Source organism: Prosopis cineraria, unplaced genomic scaffold, assembly GCF_029017545.1.
Source record: "Prosopis cineraria cultivar Desert tree isolate PC_DT_omini unplaced genomic scaffold, ASM2901754v1 PC3, whole genome shotgun sequence".
NCBI lineage: Eukaryota > Viridiplantae > Streptophyta > Magnoliopsida > Fabales > Fabaceae > Prosopis > Prosopis cineraria.
The window spans coordinates 45,476,316-45,494,238 of NW_026555334.1; the positions used below are offsets into that span (position 1 = coordinate 45,476,316).

A 17,923-nucleotide genomic window follows, 5' to 3' on the forward strand; every position below is an offset into this window, starting at 1 on the left:
AGGGCCAATTATTATACTATGCACATTATTATTTAATGAATTTCTCTTTTGTTATCATAACAATTACATGTTCAATATGATAAATGTATCAATGAACAAACTAAAGTGATTGTTCTAAATGTCCCTGGTCGATCATTTTTGAGGGATCATAGATGAAACAAGACTAGTATAATTTTGATTAATTATAGAGATATAAATTAAAGTTATGAGCATTTGAAAGAGTACGAGGTGTTGGACCGACTCGCTATGAGAAAGCTGCATGGTATAAGTCATAAGCTTATCTCATATGTAACTATATCACTAAGCCCTTTGACCTGAGATTATCATGGATTCCTACATTATGACTATTGAACTTTGACCTAGTTAAAAGTCACCTTTGATCGGTGATCATAAAGGCTATGATTGAACTTAGTGATATTCATGTAGAGGAATATGAGTGGTCAAGATGGAATTTGTCTCTCACATTAAGTGAGAGATATTACTAGGCCCCTTGATGAGTGAGACTGAAAAAATGTATGGCCATACTACAATAAAAAGGGTTTTTCTATTGCTACTGTTAGTCTACTCAGAGATCGAGGAACTAACAGTCAAGTAAAGGAGAATGACAATTTCATGTCTCGTACTTGATCGAAATATCGCGTAACAAAAAGAATGTGATATGGTTGTACGATAAGTTACATTGGATCATTAATCCCACATAAATTGGGTAGTTGTAATGTCTTACTAAAGGCCACTTGTGACTTATAGGCTAATAGCGTAATTAGCCTGCTTTTAATTTCATATGGGCCTATAAGGTCGCACACAAGAATAGCCCAACTCAAGCTATAATGTCCAAGTTCATTGAATTTAAAATATGTCTAGATTTAATGAATGTAATATAGGGTGAATGAATTATATATATATATATATATATATATTTGAATATTTATTTGATAAATATTTATATATATTTATATGAAATATAAAATTTTAAAAAAATATAATTATATATATATGTATGTATATATATTTTTGAAATATATATATCTATATACGTGTGTGTGTGTGTGTGTATCAAATATATATATGATATATGTATATGATATATAAAATTAAATATGAATAATATAATATATATATTTTTGAAATATATATGTATATATATTCGTATATATATAATATAATATGTATATATGATATGTATTATATTATATTATGTTATGTTATGTTATGTTAGTTTTAAATTTAATTTTATATGATAAGTTAAATTTAATAACTAACATGATAAGAGAGAATATTATGTCATTTTTATAATTTAAATTTATAAGATAAATTCAAATTAGATATGATATTATGGATTAAATTTATGAGATAAATTAAATTTTCGTGAGCTTTTAAATGAAAGACGAAAACCCTTATACTATATATAGATAGGAACGTCCTTATGAAGGAAGAAAGAGCTAGAAAAGTTCTCACGATAAAAACACTCTGAGAGCCACGAAACACCCTATAGAAAGAAAAATTGACGTTCAGAGAAGAACGAACGCTGAGAGTGCTAGCACGCTGTTCGAGTTAGAGAGCTGTTCGTGTGGATATTGGTAGAGAGAGCAAATCTATATTGTCAGCTCTTGAGATCTAAACGTGTGCCAACTTCAAAGAATTAAAAGATAACTCTTCTATCCATCTTAACTTAAACAAGTTCGTTCAGTCCATATCAGGATAGGGATTTTAAAATTTTAATCTTCTATTGTGCCTCCCTATCCAACAGTAGTTCTTAACTTCATTACAACAATCTCTCAGCTTATGATATTGCTCCTAGTAATCACTATCAATTATTGCCTTCGCCCTCTTCCTTAACTTAAATGTCTTCCATATAAACACATCAACCATATAATAGTCCTTAAATGCAGCAATAATATCAAACAATTTAATGTTTTTGTTTGAGTGCATGATGCCAACTATCTTTTCTGAAATCCACTCAAAGAAACCATCTTCCTACTAATAGATAGCCCACGTGTGTTTTTAGATCGAAATGTCTTTAAATGATATGTCTTTAAACTTTACTCACGATAATTAACCATTTGTATTCCTTCTATGCGTACTTAACTTGACACCTCACCTTATCATTTTTAATAAATTCAAGTTCATATTCATTTAAGTACAGCATATTCTCTTAGTGCATCCTTAAATTGACAAGGTGAAGTAAACTCTGTGCCTAACTTGAATTGAAACTTTTTGCATGCCTCAAAAGGATTGTATTTTTCATACCTACATTTAGGCACACTCTTATCTTCATCATCACTAGATAGTTGCTCTCTATGAAGCTTATCATATTCATAATCAGATAACAAACCCAATATCTCCTTCCTTGTAACCTCAAATAAGTTATCATCTTCAACTGATTGAGTAAATGGAGTTCTTATTAACTATGAACTAACCTACAACTTTATCTTATATATCACTAACACCAACTTCAAACATACTAGTTAAAATAATTATCATCAATATTTTCAAAGTCATTGATATTTATATTTGACAAATTCACACCACCATTACCCTTCCCTTCATTATTTTCATAATGGTCATTCTTCACGTCCACATCATACCTTATAGTAAATTAGAAAACTTCAAGAATCATTCTTAATAGAAATAGATAACAAAAGACAAAGCCATAAAAAAAAAAAAAACAAAGCAAGTATATAACTAGGAGGAAAAGAGACATGTATAACAAACGCAGACCATATACGAGTTTAATGAAAGACTAGAGATGGGTTAATAAGGATAGCTAAGTTTAAAGTATAATAATTCTCAAAGAATAAAGTTGACAAAGAATATAACTTAATGAGGATCACAAAACAGAGATGATGAGTTTGATCAAGGAGCTTAAAATTGAATGAACAAGTAACCACGCCTTCGTTGATGATGCATCAAATGCCAAAGTTTGCCTTGCTCGACCATTGTCCAGTGATCGTTCACTGGCGGTGAATTTTTCAATGCTATCAAATACTCTTTTCTGACATCCACCAAGGCTTTTACTTTAGATGTGTTGCTAATCATTTAAGAGAGAGTCCAGGTCAGCACATGATGTAGGCTTTTTTTTTTCTTATTAGAAAATTCATAGCAACATTAGTTTGATATTCTTTCCGTTCAAAAAATGTAATATATTTTTAACTGAATCTTACCTTCAATAAAGTAGTTACCTACTTCAAACTAACTCTATCTTTTTATATTTACCCCTATTAAATACCCTACAATAAATATAAAGTCATTCATTAATAGAACCACTTCTAAAAAAAACAATGATTATACTTCAAAAAAACTAAAAATGTATTATATTTTTAGACGAAGGGAGTATGTAAGCACAAAATTAACGATATTGATTGACATGTAAACATTATTAATATCATTTGTGTTATATCAATGTCTCTCTGAAAATGCAGGACCAACATCATAGATGGAGCTATACCAAAACTCAAACAAAGTATAGGAATAAAAAATAGTTCTTCTTCTTCTTCTTCTCATTATTATTATTATTATTATTATTATGGAGTTGGAACAAGGAGTGAAGGGCACTCCACGTCGCCAAGTGCATTTGCTGCAAGAAAGCAGCCTTTCACTGGGATGGGCATCACAATTTTCATCCATACGCTGCTCTAGCTTCACCTTTTAACTCCAACACGGATCACTTTGGGCCTAAATGGCAGTTTATAGCTGTCCCCAAAAATTTTAAAAAGGCCATTTGTAGATTAATATAGTGCCATGATCATATGATCGTTCCCTGAGTTTTGCGTGCGCGCGCACGATTAATCAGCAACTCCTAACAGGAGAGTGTGCCTTACTCTTCAATCATGTTGTCTAAGTACAACTTGGATTCTCTTTAATATGAAATTCCTCGACCACTCTTGGAAATGCAGGCCCTACTGTAATATCATTAACCCTATATCTTTCGACTTTGATGGATCCCCAAACTCTACACAATGCTTACCAAGAATCAGTCGGCAGTTACGCAGAAACAGAACATCCTAACATCTTTTCATTTGCTCGCTGCCTTGTCTTTTTAGGAAACTAACCTGACCGTGCCAAACCTGAGCATCTAATCACATCACCATTCCCTCATTCAATCCAGTTTTTACTGATTCAGCTACTGTATATATAATACACCCCACGTTTTAAAACCTACAGTGTACGTGTTTTTTCACTGCTCTAATGGCCTGGCTGTGGCCATGTGACCGCTCCCTTTTGGATCCATGCATTGAGATTGGAATCTAGTGGATTTTGAGAACGAAGGTCGTGTAAAATGTGACATTAATCAGGTAGCAGTAGTATTATAACCTCAGGTACAGGAAGTCGGGGGACAATCAAATCAAATGGGGTATACCACTTGTATTGTAGGGTAGCTATAGGGAAGGTCAAAAGAGAGAGACAGACAAATGTAGGATTTGGGATAAGGTCTGGCCTTCATTTTTCTGCTTTATTTTTTCTTTAAGAGTTGATTGTCACGGAGATGCTTCTTCTTCTGATCACTCCCCAAAAGCATTTTACTTGGACGATTCATTCACCGTACATCCCCACACTGCAACAGCACTGATACTTGGTCTTCCCTCTTTCCCCCTGGCTGTGAATTGTTTTGTCATTCACATCTTATCTCCTGTGACTTCACTTTGCCTCCACCCAATGATTTTCTCCATGACTGGATATTTCTTCCCCTTTTCGGCTTTTCTTTTTTTATTCTTTTTGAGAGCAATCTAAGCCACAAAGAGTTTTATTTTATGCCTTCAAATCTAAATGATTACCTTGCCGCCATTCACTTTACCGCGCATTCTAAGCACCCCTCAGCTAAATCCCTTTCACCCTTGTTCGTTTCTTGCTGCGAACGAATCAAAATGTGAACCCTGTTGTGGGTTCTGATCAAATGGACTCGCCTTGCTTGGACTAATTAATCAGAGCCCATTAATGGCCTAAGTGCACTTCGGCCACTGTCCCAGAATTTTAGGCCCCTTCTGAAAACAACAACTAATTTCTTCCTGGACAGCAGAATTAATCGGGAAAAAGTTGGGGGGAGAGAATTATGTTATGAACTGTGATTAAATTGAACAAGAAAATGTAATCCTAGGCGGAGACGCAAATCAACGCACCAGCGGACTTAGTCCCTACCACTTCCATCAAAAGGTTGTGCGGTTCTCTTTAATGACAGATCGTTCCTTGGTTGCCTCAGAAATGTTCAATAATGAGAGCGAATAAAGTCTTCTGCTCGACAAAATCATTTCGACGCAATGGCAAATGGATATAATGAGACGAAAACTACTTTTGCGATTATTAGTCTTTTAGGTTCGCATGAACCTTCCCTAGGTTCGCTTCCTCTCATCCTCTGGTGAGGTTAGGTGCGAGCAATAATGACACGGAAGATTTATTTTTATTTAACGGCTCTTTTTTTAAAAAAATAAATAAATAAAGCGCGTGGAATCTGTTGTTTTATCTCACCGATATTCATTAATTATTGCATTGACTTGCACTATCGTAAATATTTTTTCCATCTCAAATTATAAAATATTTTTAAATAAAATTTTATATATTAATAATTTTTATTAAAAAATATAAATTCATAAAAATATTTTTTATTTAATAACCTAAAATGCACACTTAATTAATATTAAATAGAGAAAAAAAATAACAATAATAAAATAAGATTATTTAATTAAATTTTAATTTTTTAAAAATATTATATATTTTAAAATGATAAATTTTTTTTAAAAGCATGTTCTAATTTAAGACAGGGAGAATAAAATAATAATTCGTAACACTTGTTTTGTCATGTAATATTAATAACACTCCGGCGTGGTCTATGATTTCTTCTACTATAAATTTGGTGTAGGGTCAAAGAATCTCTGGAACCAAAATTATTGTACACTCCTCCAGTTTTATTTATAAGTCTCATTTTAAAAGATTTATTTGATCTCATTTATAAGTCATGATATGTTTTTTTAAATAATATTTGAGAGATATTTCTAAAATTATTCTTCATGAGAGAAAAAAAAATAATAGAACATTACTTTTTAGATTTGTTATATAGGAACATACTTAAAATTTTACTTACTTTTATTCCTTATACTTTTATAATATTAATATTAATAAGATTGATAAAAATAATTTATAAATAAGATCCGAAGGAGTATTATATAGGCAGCACAATAAAATAACGTAATCGGTACCAGCGATGGTTTTACAGTACAACCATGATTTGAATTCCTGTTCCGACCTTAAAAAAGGTTGTTTATAATAAAAAAAAATACATTAGTTATTATTGCAAATTAATACTCTCTTTATTTAAAAATATAATATATTTTTAATTAAATTATATTTTTTAATAAATTTATTATCTACTTTCAATTTAATCCTATCTTTTTATATTTATTTTTATTAAATATTCTATGATAAATATAAAGTCATTATCAATAAAGTTATTTTTAAAAAAAAGACAATGATTATATTTTAAAAAATTTAAAAAACATCCAACATTTTAAAAAATACATTACATTTTTAAATAAACTTATGAAGATTCGGAACCGTGAAAATTGATAAGCACCACTTTAAACACAAGTAAACAGGGCAATAATACTGAAGTTAAAAGTTCGTGAGAAGTCGAGCTTTGAATTTTTTGATAACTAATTTAGCGTTTCAGCTTAGACACACACACACAGGAAAAGGAATTTTTGTGTGTGTGCAGTGAGTGTTCATACTTCACATAATAATTAAGCACTCCGTTTAAATCAAAATATAAAAAATTGGTAATTAATTCATGATTCCAAAAAAAATTAATTGAAATCTTGATTTCTCAAAAAAATTACATTTTTTTCAATTTCACCTTCATTAAATGCCTTGTAAGTACTTTAATAATGATCATTGAAATTTTAATACATTATTTTTAACAAAAAAATTAATAAATAAAATAAAAATGTAGTTAAAAAATTAATTATAAAAATTATCTAATATTTTATATTTTAAACTGAGCAAGACTCGTAAAAAAATGCCATGGTTCGGAAGAAGTATATAATCATGACCTATGTCTATAAACAATTGTGTGATTCAATAAACCAAGGTACAGAGAAATTATTATTCCCTTCATTTAAAAATGTAAAATATTTTTTAAAAAGTTAAGTGTTAAAAAATGTGAGGTATTTTTAATTTTTCAAAGCATATCCATATTAATAATAACTTTATATTTATTATAAAGTATTTAATAAAAATAAATATAAAAATAAAATTAATTAAAAAATAAATAATTATTTTATTAAAGAGATAATATTTAATTAAAAATATTTTCTATTTTTTAATAAAAAGAGTATTATATTTTGATCAAAAAATGATTGGTATATACAAGATATTCTATTACCCCATTATAAAAAAGAACGGAGTGAAAGGAGGAAGGAAGTGAGTCGATCATGCTGTCAATGGCTGGCAATGCGTTCGCATTCGTCGATACGTGGCTAAATCTTGGCTTTTCATTTTACCGTTAAACACAGTTGTTGATTTTAAATTAATTTTTAAATATTTTTAATATTGTAGTTATTAATATTTTTTGACCAAAATTGTATTTATTAATATAAAAATTATAAAAATACTCTAATATTAAATTTAAACTGTCTATAATACATCTAGATGATTTGTAAAAATTATAAAAAATTTTAATATTAAATTATATCATTCAAATTATATTTGAATTGTTTAGAATACATCTATATAGTTAAATTATAAAAAATAATTAAACCTTGCAGATTAAATCTATATTGGCTAGATTGAAAATAAACATATTAATTCAAATTTTTATTTTTTATAATTTTTTATTTCTATAAATGTAATTACAAAAAAAATTAAAATTTATATGATTCAAATCTCGTTAACGATAACTAGTACCATGATGTTCATTTTTGAATGAATACGAAGGACAATCCAAATTTAATATTATAATTATTATCATTTTTATAGTAATAAATAATGCAGTATTAAAAAAATTTAAAAGTAATTTAAATAAATGATAGAGATTATTTTAAAATGAGATAAAAGGTTAAGATTAAGTCACTTTTGACGAGCATTCAATGATGCGGCTTGCCAGATGACGAGTACCCAATGCGGACACGATTGGCAAAAGGCAATCAAGATTTTTTTTTAAAAAAAAAAAGGAAATAGGTACTAAATCAAGTATGTTAATTAATTACGTTGAGTATTTTTTTTTTTTTTCACGAGGCTCGTGTGAAAATGGTACTCCTACCTTTCTAATTCCCCGAGTCAACTGCTCTATCTTCAACTGTTTTGTAGTAAGGACTAATTGACTACTATACATAAATAAAGAAAGTTAGTTACAGGTAGTTATATAAAAAAATTAAACAATTAAAAAAATATAACTTTAAATTTTTATATTTTGGTCAAATTTTGCTGTAAGTTCTTACACTTTTTTTAATATTTTAAATCTCTATACTTTTATTTTTTAATATTATAGGTTCTTCAATGAACAATGTTACAAATAGATATCTAAAACACAAAAAAAAATATAAGGATATAAAACATCAAAAAAAATACATAGACTTCTAACAAAATTCAAGCAAGATGTAAAGATTTAAAATTATATTTTTTTAAAAAATTATAATTAGTTAAAACTACCTTCATTCAGGTTGAGACCGGTGAAGAAATGATATTTTTGAAAATGAGTAATAAATGTAAATGATTATTATGTATTAAGGACCGCGATGAGCTTTGTCAACTTTATCTTTTCTTTTTACATTAAAAAAATGAATAGTTGGGATAGTGGTAAAGCTTTTCGAATCCACGAAACAAATGAACCACATATAATCACCGCCGGCCTGTCCACACCCCACTTCGGTCTTAATATTTGGTAATTTGGGAATTTTAATTATAGTCTCATGCATAGAGTGAGAAAGATAATAATAGATAAATAATTTTTTTGAAGAACAATAATTATAATTTAATTTTGAACTAGTATGGCAGAGTCCTGAACAGGAGAGGAGGAAGCATGGAGGTTTGGCGTGGGCAGGCAAATTGCAGAACGTGATTTGACGAAGAGCTCATTGCTCGTTAATTATGTTAAATACCTAATCATTTAGCGGGTGTTGACTTTGTACGCGTCCAGGAGAATTTCTGTCATTTTTACATGAAAAAATAGTAATCAAGGATCTCAATAATAAATTAATATCAATTAAAAATTAATTACTTTCAAAATTACATTGTACTCTCTTAATCTTTAACTTATATTAATTTTTAAAATTAAAAGTTCAAACTGCCTCTCTAGTTAAAAAAAATAAAGAAACCCCATTGTTTCTGTCGTTGGTCATCGAACCACTGTCAACAATGAGATCACTCGAGCTTTTGTTGTTGGCAAGATCATTGAAGCTCCAACGTCAGTGACATTTTCATTTAAGAAATAATTAATTTATCACGTCATAACATTACAGTGTGTTGTTAATTTCTGAAATTAAACTTGCTATTTTATAAATATTAATTATTAATTTAATATGAATAATTATAAATTAAGAGATTTAAAACTTCACGTCTTTTATTTATTAAAAGTTTAAATTTATTGTTATTAATCATGAATAAGTTATTGTTATCAAATAAGATGGGCTTGATTATATGTGTTAGTCATTCATTAACAATTGTACATTTAGATTTTTATAATAATTCATTCACAATTAACAACAATTTATTCTAATTTTAATAAGTTAGAAAAATTTATAGGATGGGCTTAATTATACATATTAGTCATTCATTAATAAGTATTCGTTCGAATTTTGACAACAACTTATTTGTGATTAATAGCAATATGTTTAGACTTTTTAAAAAATAAAATATGTAAAGTTTTAAAGCTCCCAATTCGTAATGGTTTATGTCAGATTAACAAATAATAGTTGTAAAATAATAAATTTCATTCAAAAATTAATAATACATTATTATGTTATGATATGAAAGTGATTGAAAACTTAGTTTACTATTTATATATTTTTTTTGTTTGCTATATATAATTAAAATGTTAGTAACTACCAAACTTTTTAAGTGATCAAGAGCCATGAAATTAAATCCACCCTTGACCACATAAAACAATTATTTTTTAAATAAAAATATCATCAACATCGAAGCTCCCTCCAATGATCGACTACCAGTGACCTCACCAATAGCAGGGGCTCTAGCGACCTCACTGTTGTTGGTGTTAGCAATAGTAAAGGTTTCTTCTTCTTCTTTTTTATTTTTTAACTAAAGGGGTGACTTGAATTTTTAACTTTAAAAATTAATATCAATCAAGGACCAAGGGACTGCAGTACAATTTTGATGTCAATTGGTCCTTAACTTATATTAATTTTTCTCAACAATCCTTTAGTGCTATTATTTTTTTTTACATTTCTATAATGGGAAAATCACATCTGATCTCTTTTCAAGAGAATTAATCACAGATAAAGATAAATGAGGAACGGATTATTGTTAAAATAGAAACATAATTTGTGTTTTTTTTTTTTTGAATGGGACTTATTGTTGATTTTCATTTGTGATTATTTTATTTTTTTTGAGAGAGAATTGAATGTAATTCTCTTTTCTGTAATCCACAACTCTATGCAATCCCATCATTATGCTCATCACCCACTCGTACACCAAAGTATATAACAATCAAGGGTTATGATATTAAAATCTCAAAACAGTAAATTTATAATAGCTAGGTCTTGATAATTTTTTTTTATAAAATCAGTTGTGAATATTGATTCTAATAATTATAAATTTAAGAATTTTTACTACAAATAAGACAGTTAAATTTTAAATAAATTCTTAATTTGTTATTGAAATTCCTGTCTATAATTATTTGTTTCAACATTCACAGCTTATTTTTTAAAATTTTTGTTGGGAATCTAACTGTAATAAATTTTTATTTGGATACTTCATAGACATTCTCTCGTGCCTATATTTAATGTTGTAAAATAATAAATTTCGTCCTAACTCGGTCACATAGAGTTTGATTTTCATAACTTATAAAAAAGGGAGATGAATCGACAACGTGACATCCTGGTAATGACTAGCTAAATCACATCGAATTTCGACTGATTCAAGTCAAGTAGAAAAAATGACCAAGTTATAAATAACAAAGCCCTTTCAACGAGCATTTGATATGGTTGTGTTCTCACAAATTAATTTTTTGATCACTCAATTAGTTAACTCACCATAATCTCTTACTAAGTGAGATACATATTCATTTAAACAAAATTTTAAAAATAATATCTTTATATATAATCTCTTTCAGCAAGTTATACTTTATAAAAGAAACGAATAATATATAAACCTCTTTTCTTTAATTAATCAAACAATTTTTCCAGGTAATCGTTTGTTTAATTATAATAATTATAAGTTGGTGTATGCATATTGGTTAAAAAACAGCAGATGTAATAAAACGTTAATATCAACATCGGTAAAATGCGAAATTAACGTCACTATCCATAGTTTGAGAAAGAAGGCGAGAATGTGAAATCAACATCGGGAATTCATTATCATATAATTTTTTTTTTTTTGACACTGCACTTAGTATCAGCTTCTTTTCAGGGTGAAATAATTTTATTTTTTTTGGCCCGAAGGGTGAACTAAAATTAGTATAACAATAAAACGTTTAAATAATTCACGTTAGTATATGAGAATGAACAGCAACGAAGCTGAGAGGAAGTTTTTCATCAGATTAGCAATGATGGGTTTACGAAATTCAGATTTAAATTTTCCAAAGTCGAGTCCTGTAAATTTATATGAAATATGTCTTTTTAAAAATGAAACTCATTTTTTTATTTTTAAAAAATAACAAAAGAAAAAATTCACGAAAATTTATAAAATACCAATGTTAGAGGATTTAAATCTATGAATTTATGGGATGAACTTTTTACTCCCCAAATGAAGAGTGGGCACATACGCACACGTGATTAGTGCATCCAACTTTTTGTTGGGTTGTTTTTATTCATTCTTCGATCAGCTTTTTTTCCCCCCTTATGAAAGCTGTAAGGTCGATACTATAATACTACGTGTTACAAAGGACGGAAGGATATTTAATATTAGTATCGCGCACCACTACTACTACCATTCTCATTTGTATTTTAATAGAAAGCCTGGTTCCTGCTGGGACGCTGAATCCGGCTGCAGGTGATCTATGCCTGAGTTGTCAAACCTGGAAGCACATGGCTTTTGGAGTTTAAGCTTTTATTTATTTTAGTTCTCCACTTTGCTTTCCCATAAATTTATAAATCAACATCTTCGTTGCTCGCTTTTTAGTCCATGAATTCTTGGTACGCAACCTTTTTTTTTCCTTCTTTTTGCTTTGGCATTTTAATAAGCAAGCAATGGATCCAAAATAGTAATAAATTAGATATTCAACTAAATTTATTGGCATTTAATCAAGATGGCTTTCACGGTAATTTGACTTAATTTCCCATATAATCCGAGTAGCATTTCTACTGGGGAGAGGGGTGATTGTCTGTCTTATGTGACTCGACAAATGATGACTATTAAAAAAAAAAAGCAGTGAATAAAAATGAGGCATCCTGTTTGTTTTACTCGCAACGACTTAGTGGTACACAACATCAAATGCTTCGACAACCAAGACATTCATGTTATCGCATTTACTAACAAGCTAAATAGGAAACAGTTGAAATATTTTGAAATATTTTACATTAATCCTGTGCCATGCTTAATCATGTCGTCACGGACTCAAGGGTAAAAACTAAAAAAGACAAGCACACGCCTAACCCTGTATCTTATACGGAGAGTTGACATAGACAACATGAACTCGTCCAATCCCGTCCTTATTTATCTAAAAAGTTTGTTCTGATCCCCCCTTTTTTTTTGGTCAAATGTGCTGATCACTTATTGCAAAATGGATTATTGAATTAGTGGGTCCAGAGGATTTGTGACGCAGATCTTTTTGAAAACGCAAATTAAACGTTTTTTTTTTTTTTGGGGGGGGGGGGAATGATCAAGGATGGATGAAGCGGTAAAGATCGGAGTGATTCGTATCAACAATTGACAGGAAGTTACAGTGGCATTCACTGCTTCGCTATGTTCCTCAAATGAGCCCTCTTGTTTCTTTCTTCCTTTATAAATACTCATCCTCTGTATCCGCATTGTTATGAGCAAGCACTTGAGAATCATATAAATACTGCTTTTGCTACAGCTGGCTCCATCCCATATCCGCGGCATTCAGTTCTCCGTTCCCCTTTGTTTGTTGAAGCCACACCGCATCTTTCTTGCTCCTCTCTTTTCTTGAATTCATCTCCTTATTCCTCAGTCATCTTCCATCGCTTCACTCGTTAATCGACCCTAGTCTAAAACAAAAAGTATCCAGCACATCATGTAAACTGTTTGGTTGCTCCCTTATTACCTATTATTCCAATGGCGCCCAAGTAACTTTCTGCAGAAACTCCCCATATTGATTCCCTGGAGTGGCAGTTCATCCCCTGAAACTCATTCAATAAGACTCCAACCATGGAAGAAACATTTGTACCTTTTGAAGGAATCAAGAATGACCTCAGAGGAAGGTTAATGTGCTACAAGCAAGACTGGACGGGCGGATTCAGAGCAGGCCTAAGGTATATGCTCTTATTGTTGCTATATTATATTGTCTTGGTGGGCTCAAAAATCTGTAACTGATCTAACTATCACACTTACTTGGCTTCTCTTTACAGGATTCTGGCCCCCACCACCTACATCTTTTTTGCTTCTGCGATTCCTGTTATTTCATTTGGCGAACAACTGGAGCGAAATACTGGTATTGACCATTGAAAGTTCTTCAAACATGAACTGTTATTTGCTTGTTTGTTTTTTTAGTTTTTTTTGCCTGAGAAAAGGAATTGGGATATAATTCTCATCTGAAAGGATCATACTCCTTCCGTTGTTTTCCAATGGCCCTCCTTTTTTCTTTTGGCATGAATCTGGTTTTACGGGGGAAAAAAAACTGATGACAAGTACCTGTTGGGTGCAGACGGAGTTCTGACAGCTGTTCAGACCCTGGCTTCCACTTCAATTTGTGGCATTATACACTCGATATTAGGGGGTCAACCTTTACTGATTCTGGGAGTGGCAGAGCCTACTGTGATCATGTACACATTCATGTTCAATTTTGCCAAGGAGAGACCAGATTTGGGTCGTAATCTATTTCTAGCATGGAGCGGATGGTGATTTGCTTTTTTCCTCAAACAAGATCCTTAATTAAACTGTATCCCATTGGAGTGTCTACCATGATGTGGTTGTGACTGAATACCGTTTTGTTTCGCTTGTATAGGGTATGCGTGTGGACAGCATTGTTGCTGTTCTTGATGTCCATCTTGGGGGCTTGCTCTATAATCAACAGGTTTACCCGAGTTGCAGGGGAACTGTTTGGCCTGCTCATTGCTATGCTCTTCATGCAGCAAGCTATCAAAGTAACATTATTTATCAAAAACTTCACCTTTGTAATGGATTATGAATTTATGATCAGAATTATGGTGTTGATGCACTGAGGCCTTTATTTTAAAAAACTACTTATACGGCTGAAACCATATAAAATTTGGTTTGTTATATGTCCAGGGACTTGTAGATGAATTCCGCATACCACAGCGAGAAAATCCAAAATCAATAGAGTTTATACCTTCATGGAGGTTTGCTAATGGGATGTTTGCTTTAGTGCTTTCGTTTGGCCTTCTCCTCACTGCACTAAAAAGCAGAAAGGCTAGGTCATGGCGTTATGGTTCCGGTAAGAGCTCGTGCAATTCTGGTCCGTCCGTCATATTGCGATCAATTGGATTCCCTAGAGAATAAATATGAGTGATGTTGCAGGTTCGATTCGCAGCCTAATAGCAGACTATGGTGTGCCACTTATGGTGCTTGTCTGGACAGGCGTCTCGTACATACCAGCAGGAAATGTTCCGCATGGTATCCCAAGGCGCCTTTTCAGCCCAAATCCGTGGTCACCTGGTGCTTATGAAAATTGGACAGTTATCAAGGCATGTATATCTTCAATGCATTACAGTTTCCCTCACTATTTTATTACTAGACCCTAACAAAATTATATTGCCCTCATCAATTGTTGTGTCAGGACATGATGCATGTTCCTATTTTCTACATCATTGGAGCATTTATTCCAGCAACCATGATTGCTGTACTCTATTACTTTGACCATAGTGTGGCATCTCAACTTTCCCAGCAGAAAGAGTTCAATTTGAGAAAGCCATCTTCTTACCATTATGATTTGCTCCTTTTGGGTTTTCTGGTATGCATTCCAGTTCTCCCGGATTCCTTATATCCTCTAACCTTGCTATTCAACTAGTTCTTCATTCCTCTTATGATGCCAATTTCCATCATTCTGGATGACAGACCTTATCGTGTGGCCTTATTGGGATCCCTCCCTCAAATGGTGTCATACCACAGTCACCAATGCATACCAAGAGCCTGGCAACTCTTAAACATCAGGTAATGAAATTAAAAAAACAGTTATGGGTGTAGGAAGAGAAGATGACTCTATCCTTTCCGTTTTATTGTTGTTGATGCTGTTGTTGTTGTTATTTATTAAAGGATGTTCTTACTTCAGTAAATAGAACATCTGTCCCCACCCTGAAACCAAGAGTTTCTGGTACAGTTACTTCGCAACAGACTAGTTTCAACAGCACGAAAGAGTATTGGAAAGAATGCTAGTTTGGGACAATTATATGGCAATATGCAAGAAGCCTATCATCAAATGCAGACACCTCTAGTTTATCAAGACCCCTCAGCTCGAGTAAGTACAGTTCCTGATCAGATAGCTAGATTATCTACCCCGTTAGATGTTCAGTATTGGTAACATGTGACGTTATATGATCAGGTACAGGGGCTGAAAGAATTAAAAGATTCGACCATCCAAGCAGCTACGGGTATGGGAAATATAGATGCCCCCGTCGATGAGACAGTTTTTGATGTTGAGAGAGAAATAGACGATCTATTGCCCGTTGAAGTGAAGGAACAACGCCTAAGTAACTTGCTTCAATCGATAATGGTGGGAGGATGCGTTGCAGCTATGCCTTTTCTCAAGAAGATTCCGACCTCAGTCCTTTGGGGATACTTTGCTTTCATGGCTATTGAGAGTCTTCCCGGTAACCAGTTCTGGGAGAGGATCCTGCTTCTCTTCACTGCACCCAGCAGGAGATTCAAGTATATAAACGCCCTATTTACATTTACATAGTGCATGATCAAGAGGTCTCTTTTACTTCATTAATTAATTTCTCCTTGTTGCAGGGTGCTTGAGGATTATCATGCTGCTTTTGTGGAAACTGTGCCTTTCAAGACAATCGCAACATTCACCATTTTCCAAACTATTTATCTGCTCATATGTTTTGGACTAACATGGGTTCCAATTGCTGGGGTTATGTTTCCTATGATGATCATGTTGCTAGTTCCGGTGAGGCAATATTTCCTCCCCAGATTCTTCAAGGGAGCTCATCTACAAGAATTGGATGCAGCGGCGTACGAGGAGCAACCTGCTTTACCATACAATCTTGCAACTGTAATATTTCTAATATGGGATCTCCATACTTACATTATTCTTCTAATTCTCAATCAATAACTATCATAATTTTATGCTTATACATATCACTCTTAGATTTCATCCTGCTTTGCTGTGTGTTGTCTTAACAGCATTCAGAGTTTGGCGGAAGTGCTTCTGCCATTGGCGAAGGTGAAATCCTAGATGAAGTGATCACCAGAAGCCGCGGGGAATTTAGGCACACAAGCAGTCCAAAGATAACGAGTTCCACGCCCACACCGACTAAAGATCTAAGAATGCATCAGAGTCCATGTCTTTCATTCAACTCTCGCATGGGTGAGGTTAGCCCTCGATCAGGCGAAAGAGGTCCCTGCAGTCCAAAGGGCAGGGAAGTCAAACAGTCAACTCTGGGAAAAAGCCCTCTCAACCCAGAATCAAAACAGAATGATCGGCACTAAAGGGAAGTTAATTAAGATCTCACGGCCTTTGATCCCTCCCTTGAGAGGCTTCAGAAGGCTTTATTTGCTGCTTCTTTTCCATTTTAGTTTGTTGGTTTGCTTGAAATGCTTGTAACTAGCAAAGCCTTTTCCTTATGGATCCCACCATATGAAACGGACCCTAGGAGATTTGTAAGCAAAGTGTGATGCTTCCTTATGACATCTAGAGACGCTACTAATGGTTGTAATTCTATGTGCGCAAATGTATATCATTAAATGTTTATTTTAATATATGGATTCAGCAATGTTTGACTCTCACAGCTGTCGTTGCGGTACGTACGTACGTTCGTACATACGAAAATATATTATAACAATTGGTATTTATTCAAGACAATCATTATATACAGTAAACTATATTTGGATGTACAATTAATTATTTTTTATATTACATTTTTATGTTATAATAATATTAGCATTTTTTGTGTAGTTTTAAAATTAATTGTTAATCTTAGCATAGGTAATGGGTTCTAAAATAAAATAAAATATTTGTACTCCTAATAATCATGGATAAATTATGAATTACGTACAAAATGTTGTTTAAATTTTAATTTACATAAATATAACACATAAATTATTGTTTATATTGGCATGGATAATAAATTATAAAATAAAATTAGATATTTATATTCTTATATAAATAAGTTGTTTATTCCAATGTCTAAACACTAAAAACGTACCTGTGCATTGCAGAGGGAATAAAAAGTATAGTTATATATGCTTTTGTTTGTATAATATGTATTTATAATTGTTTATAACATCTCATTTTATATATTATAAACACTATTATCTTTTTAATAAAATTATTAAATCAACATTTACTCAACACTCCATTTAATTTCTATTAATTTTTAAATACACGCATGCTGGAATATTTATAAATATTTGTAGATTTACATTAATTAATAAGCCTAAATAAATTAATCATTATGAT

The 17,923-nt window shown here is 31.6% G+C and overlaps 1 protein-coding gene across 1 annotated transcript; it reads left to right on the forward strand.

Annotated features, from left to right (window-relative positions):
- The first annotated feature begins 13,121 nt into the window (after positions 1-13,121).
- Positions 13,122-17,250, forward strand: LOC129307291 (boron transporter 1-like). The gene is made up of 12 exons (XM_054948215.1): positions 13,122-13,592; positions 13,689-13,771; positions 13,985-14,177; positions 14,285-14,423; positions 14,569-14,734; positions 14,818-14,984; positions 15,077-15,250; positions 15,355-15,450; positions 15,617-15,754; positions 15,839-16,164; positions 16,249-16,516; positions 16,648-17,250. Exons 1-12 carry the CDS (start codon positions 13,489-13,491, stop codon positions 16,951-16,953), a joined length of 2,160 nt encoding a protein of 719 aa, XP_054804190.1. The 5' UTR covers positions 13,122-13,488; the 3' UTR covers positions 16,954-17,250.
- Positions 17,251-17,923: the final 673 nt, after the last annotated feature.

Excerpts from the sequence above, each read along its gene's own strand:
- LOC129307291 (XM_054948215.1), top strand. The coding sequence starts at position 13,489 with ATGGAAGAAACATTTGTACCTTTTGAAGGAATCAAGAATGACCTCAGA. Across the intron at positions 14,424-14,568 it reads TCATGCAGCAAGCTATCAAA|GGACTTGTAGATGAATTCCG; the intron begins GTAACATTATTT and ends TTATATGTCCAG. Across the intron at positions 14,735-14,817 it reads GTCATGGCGTTATGGTTCCG|GTTCGATTCGCAGCCTAATA; the intron begins GTAAGAGCTCGT and ends GTGATGTTGCAG.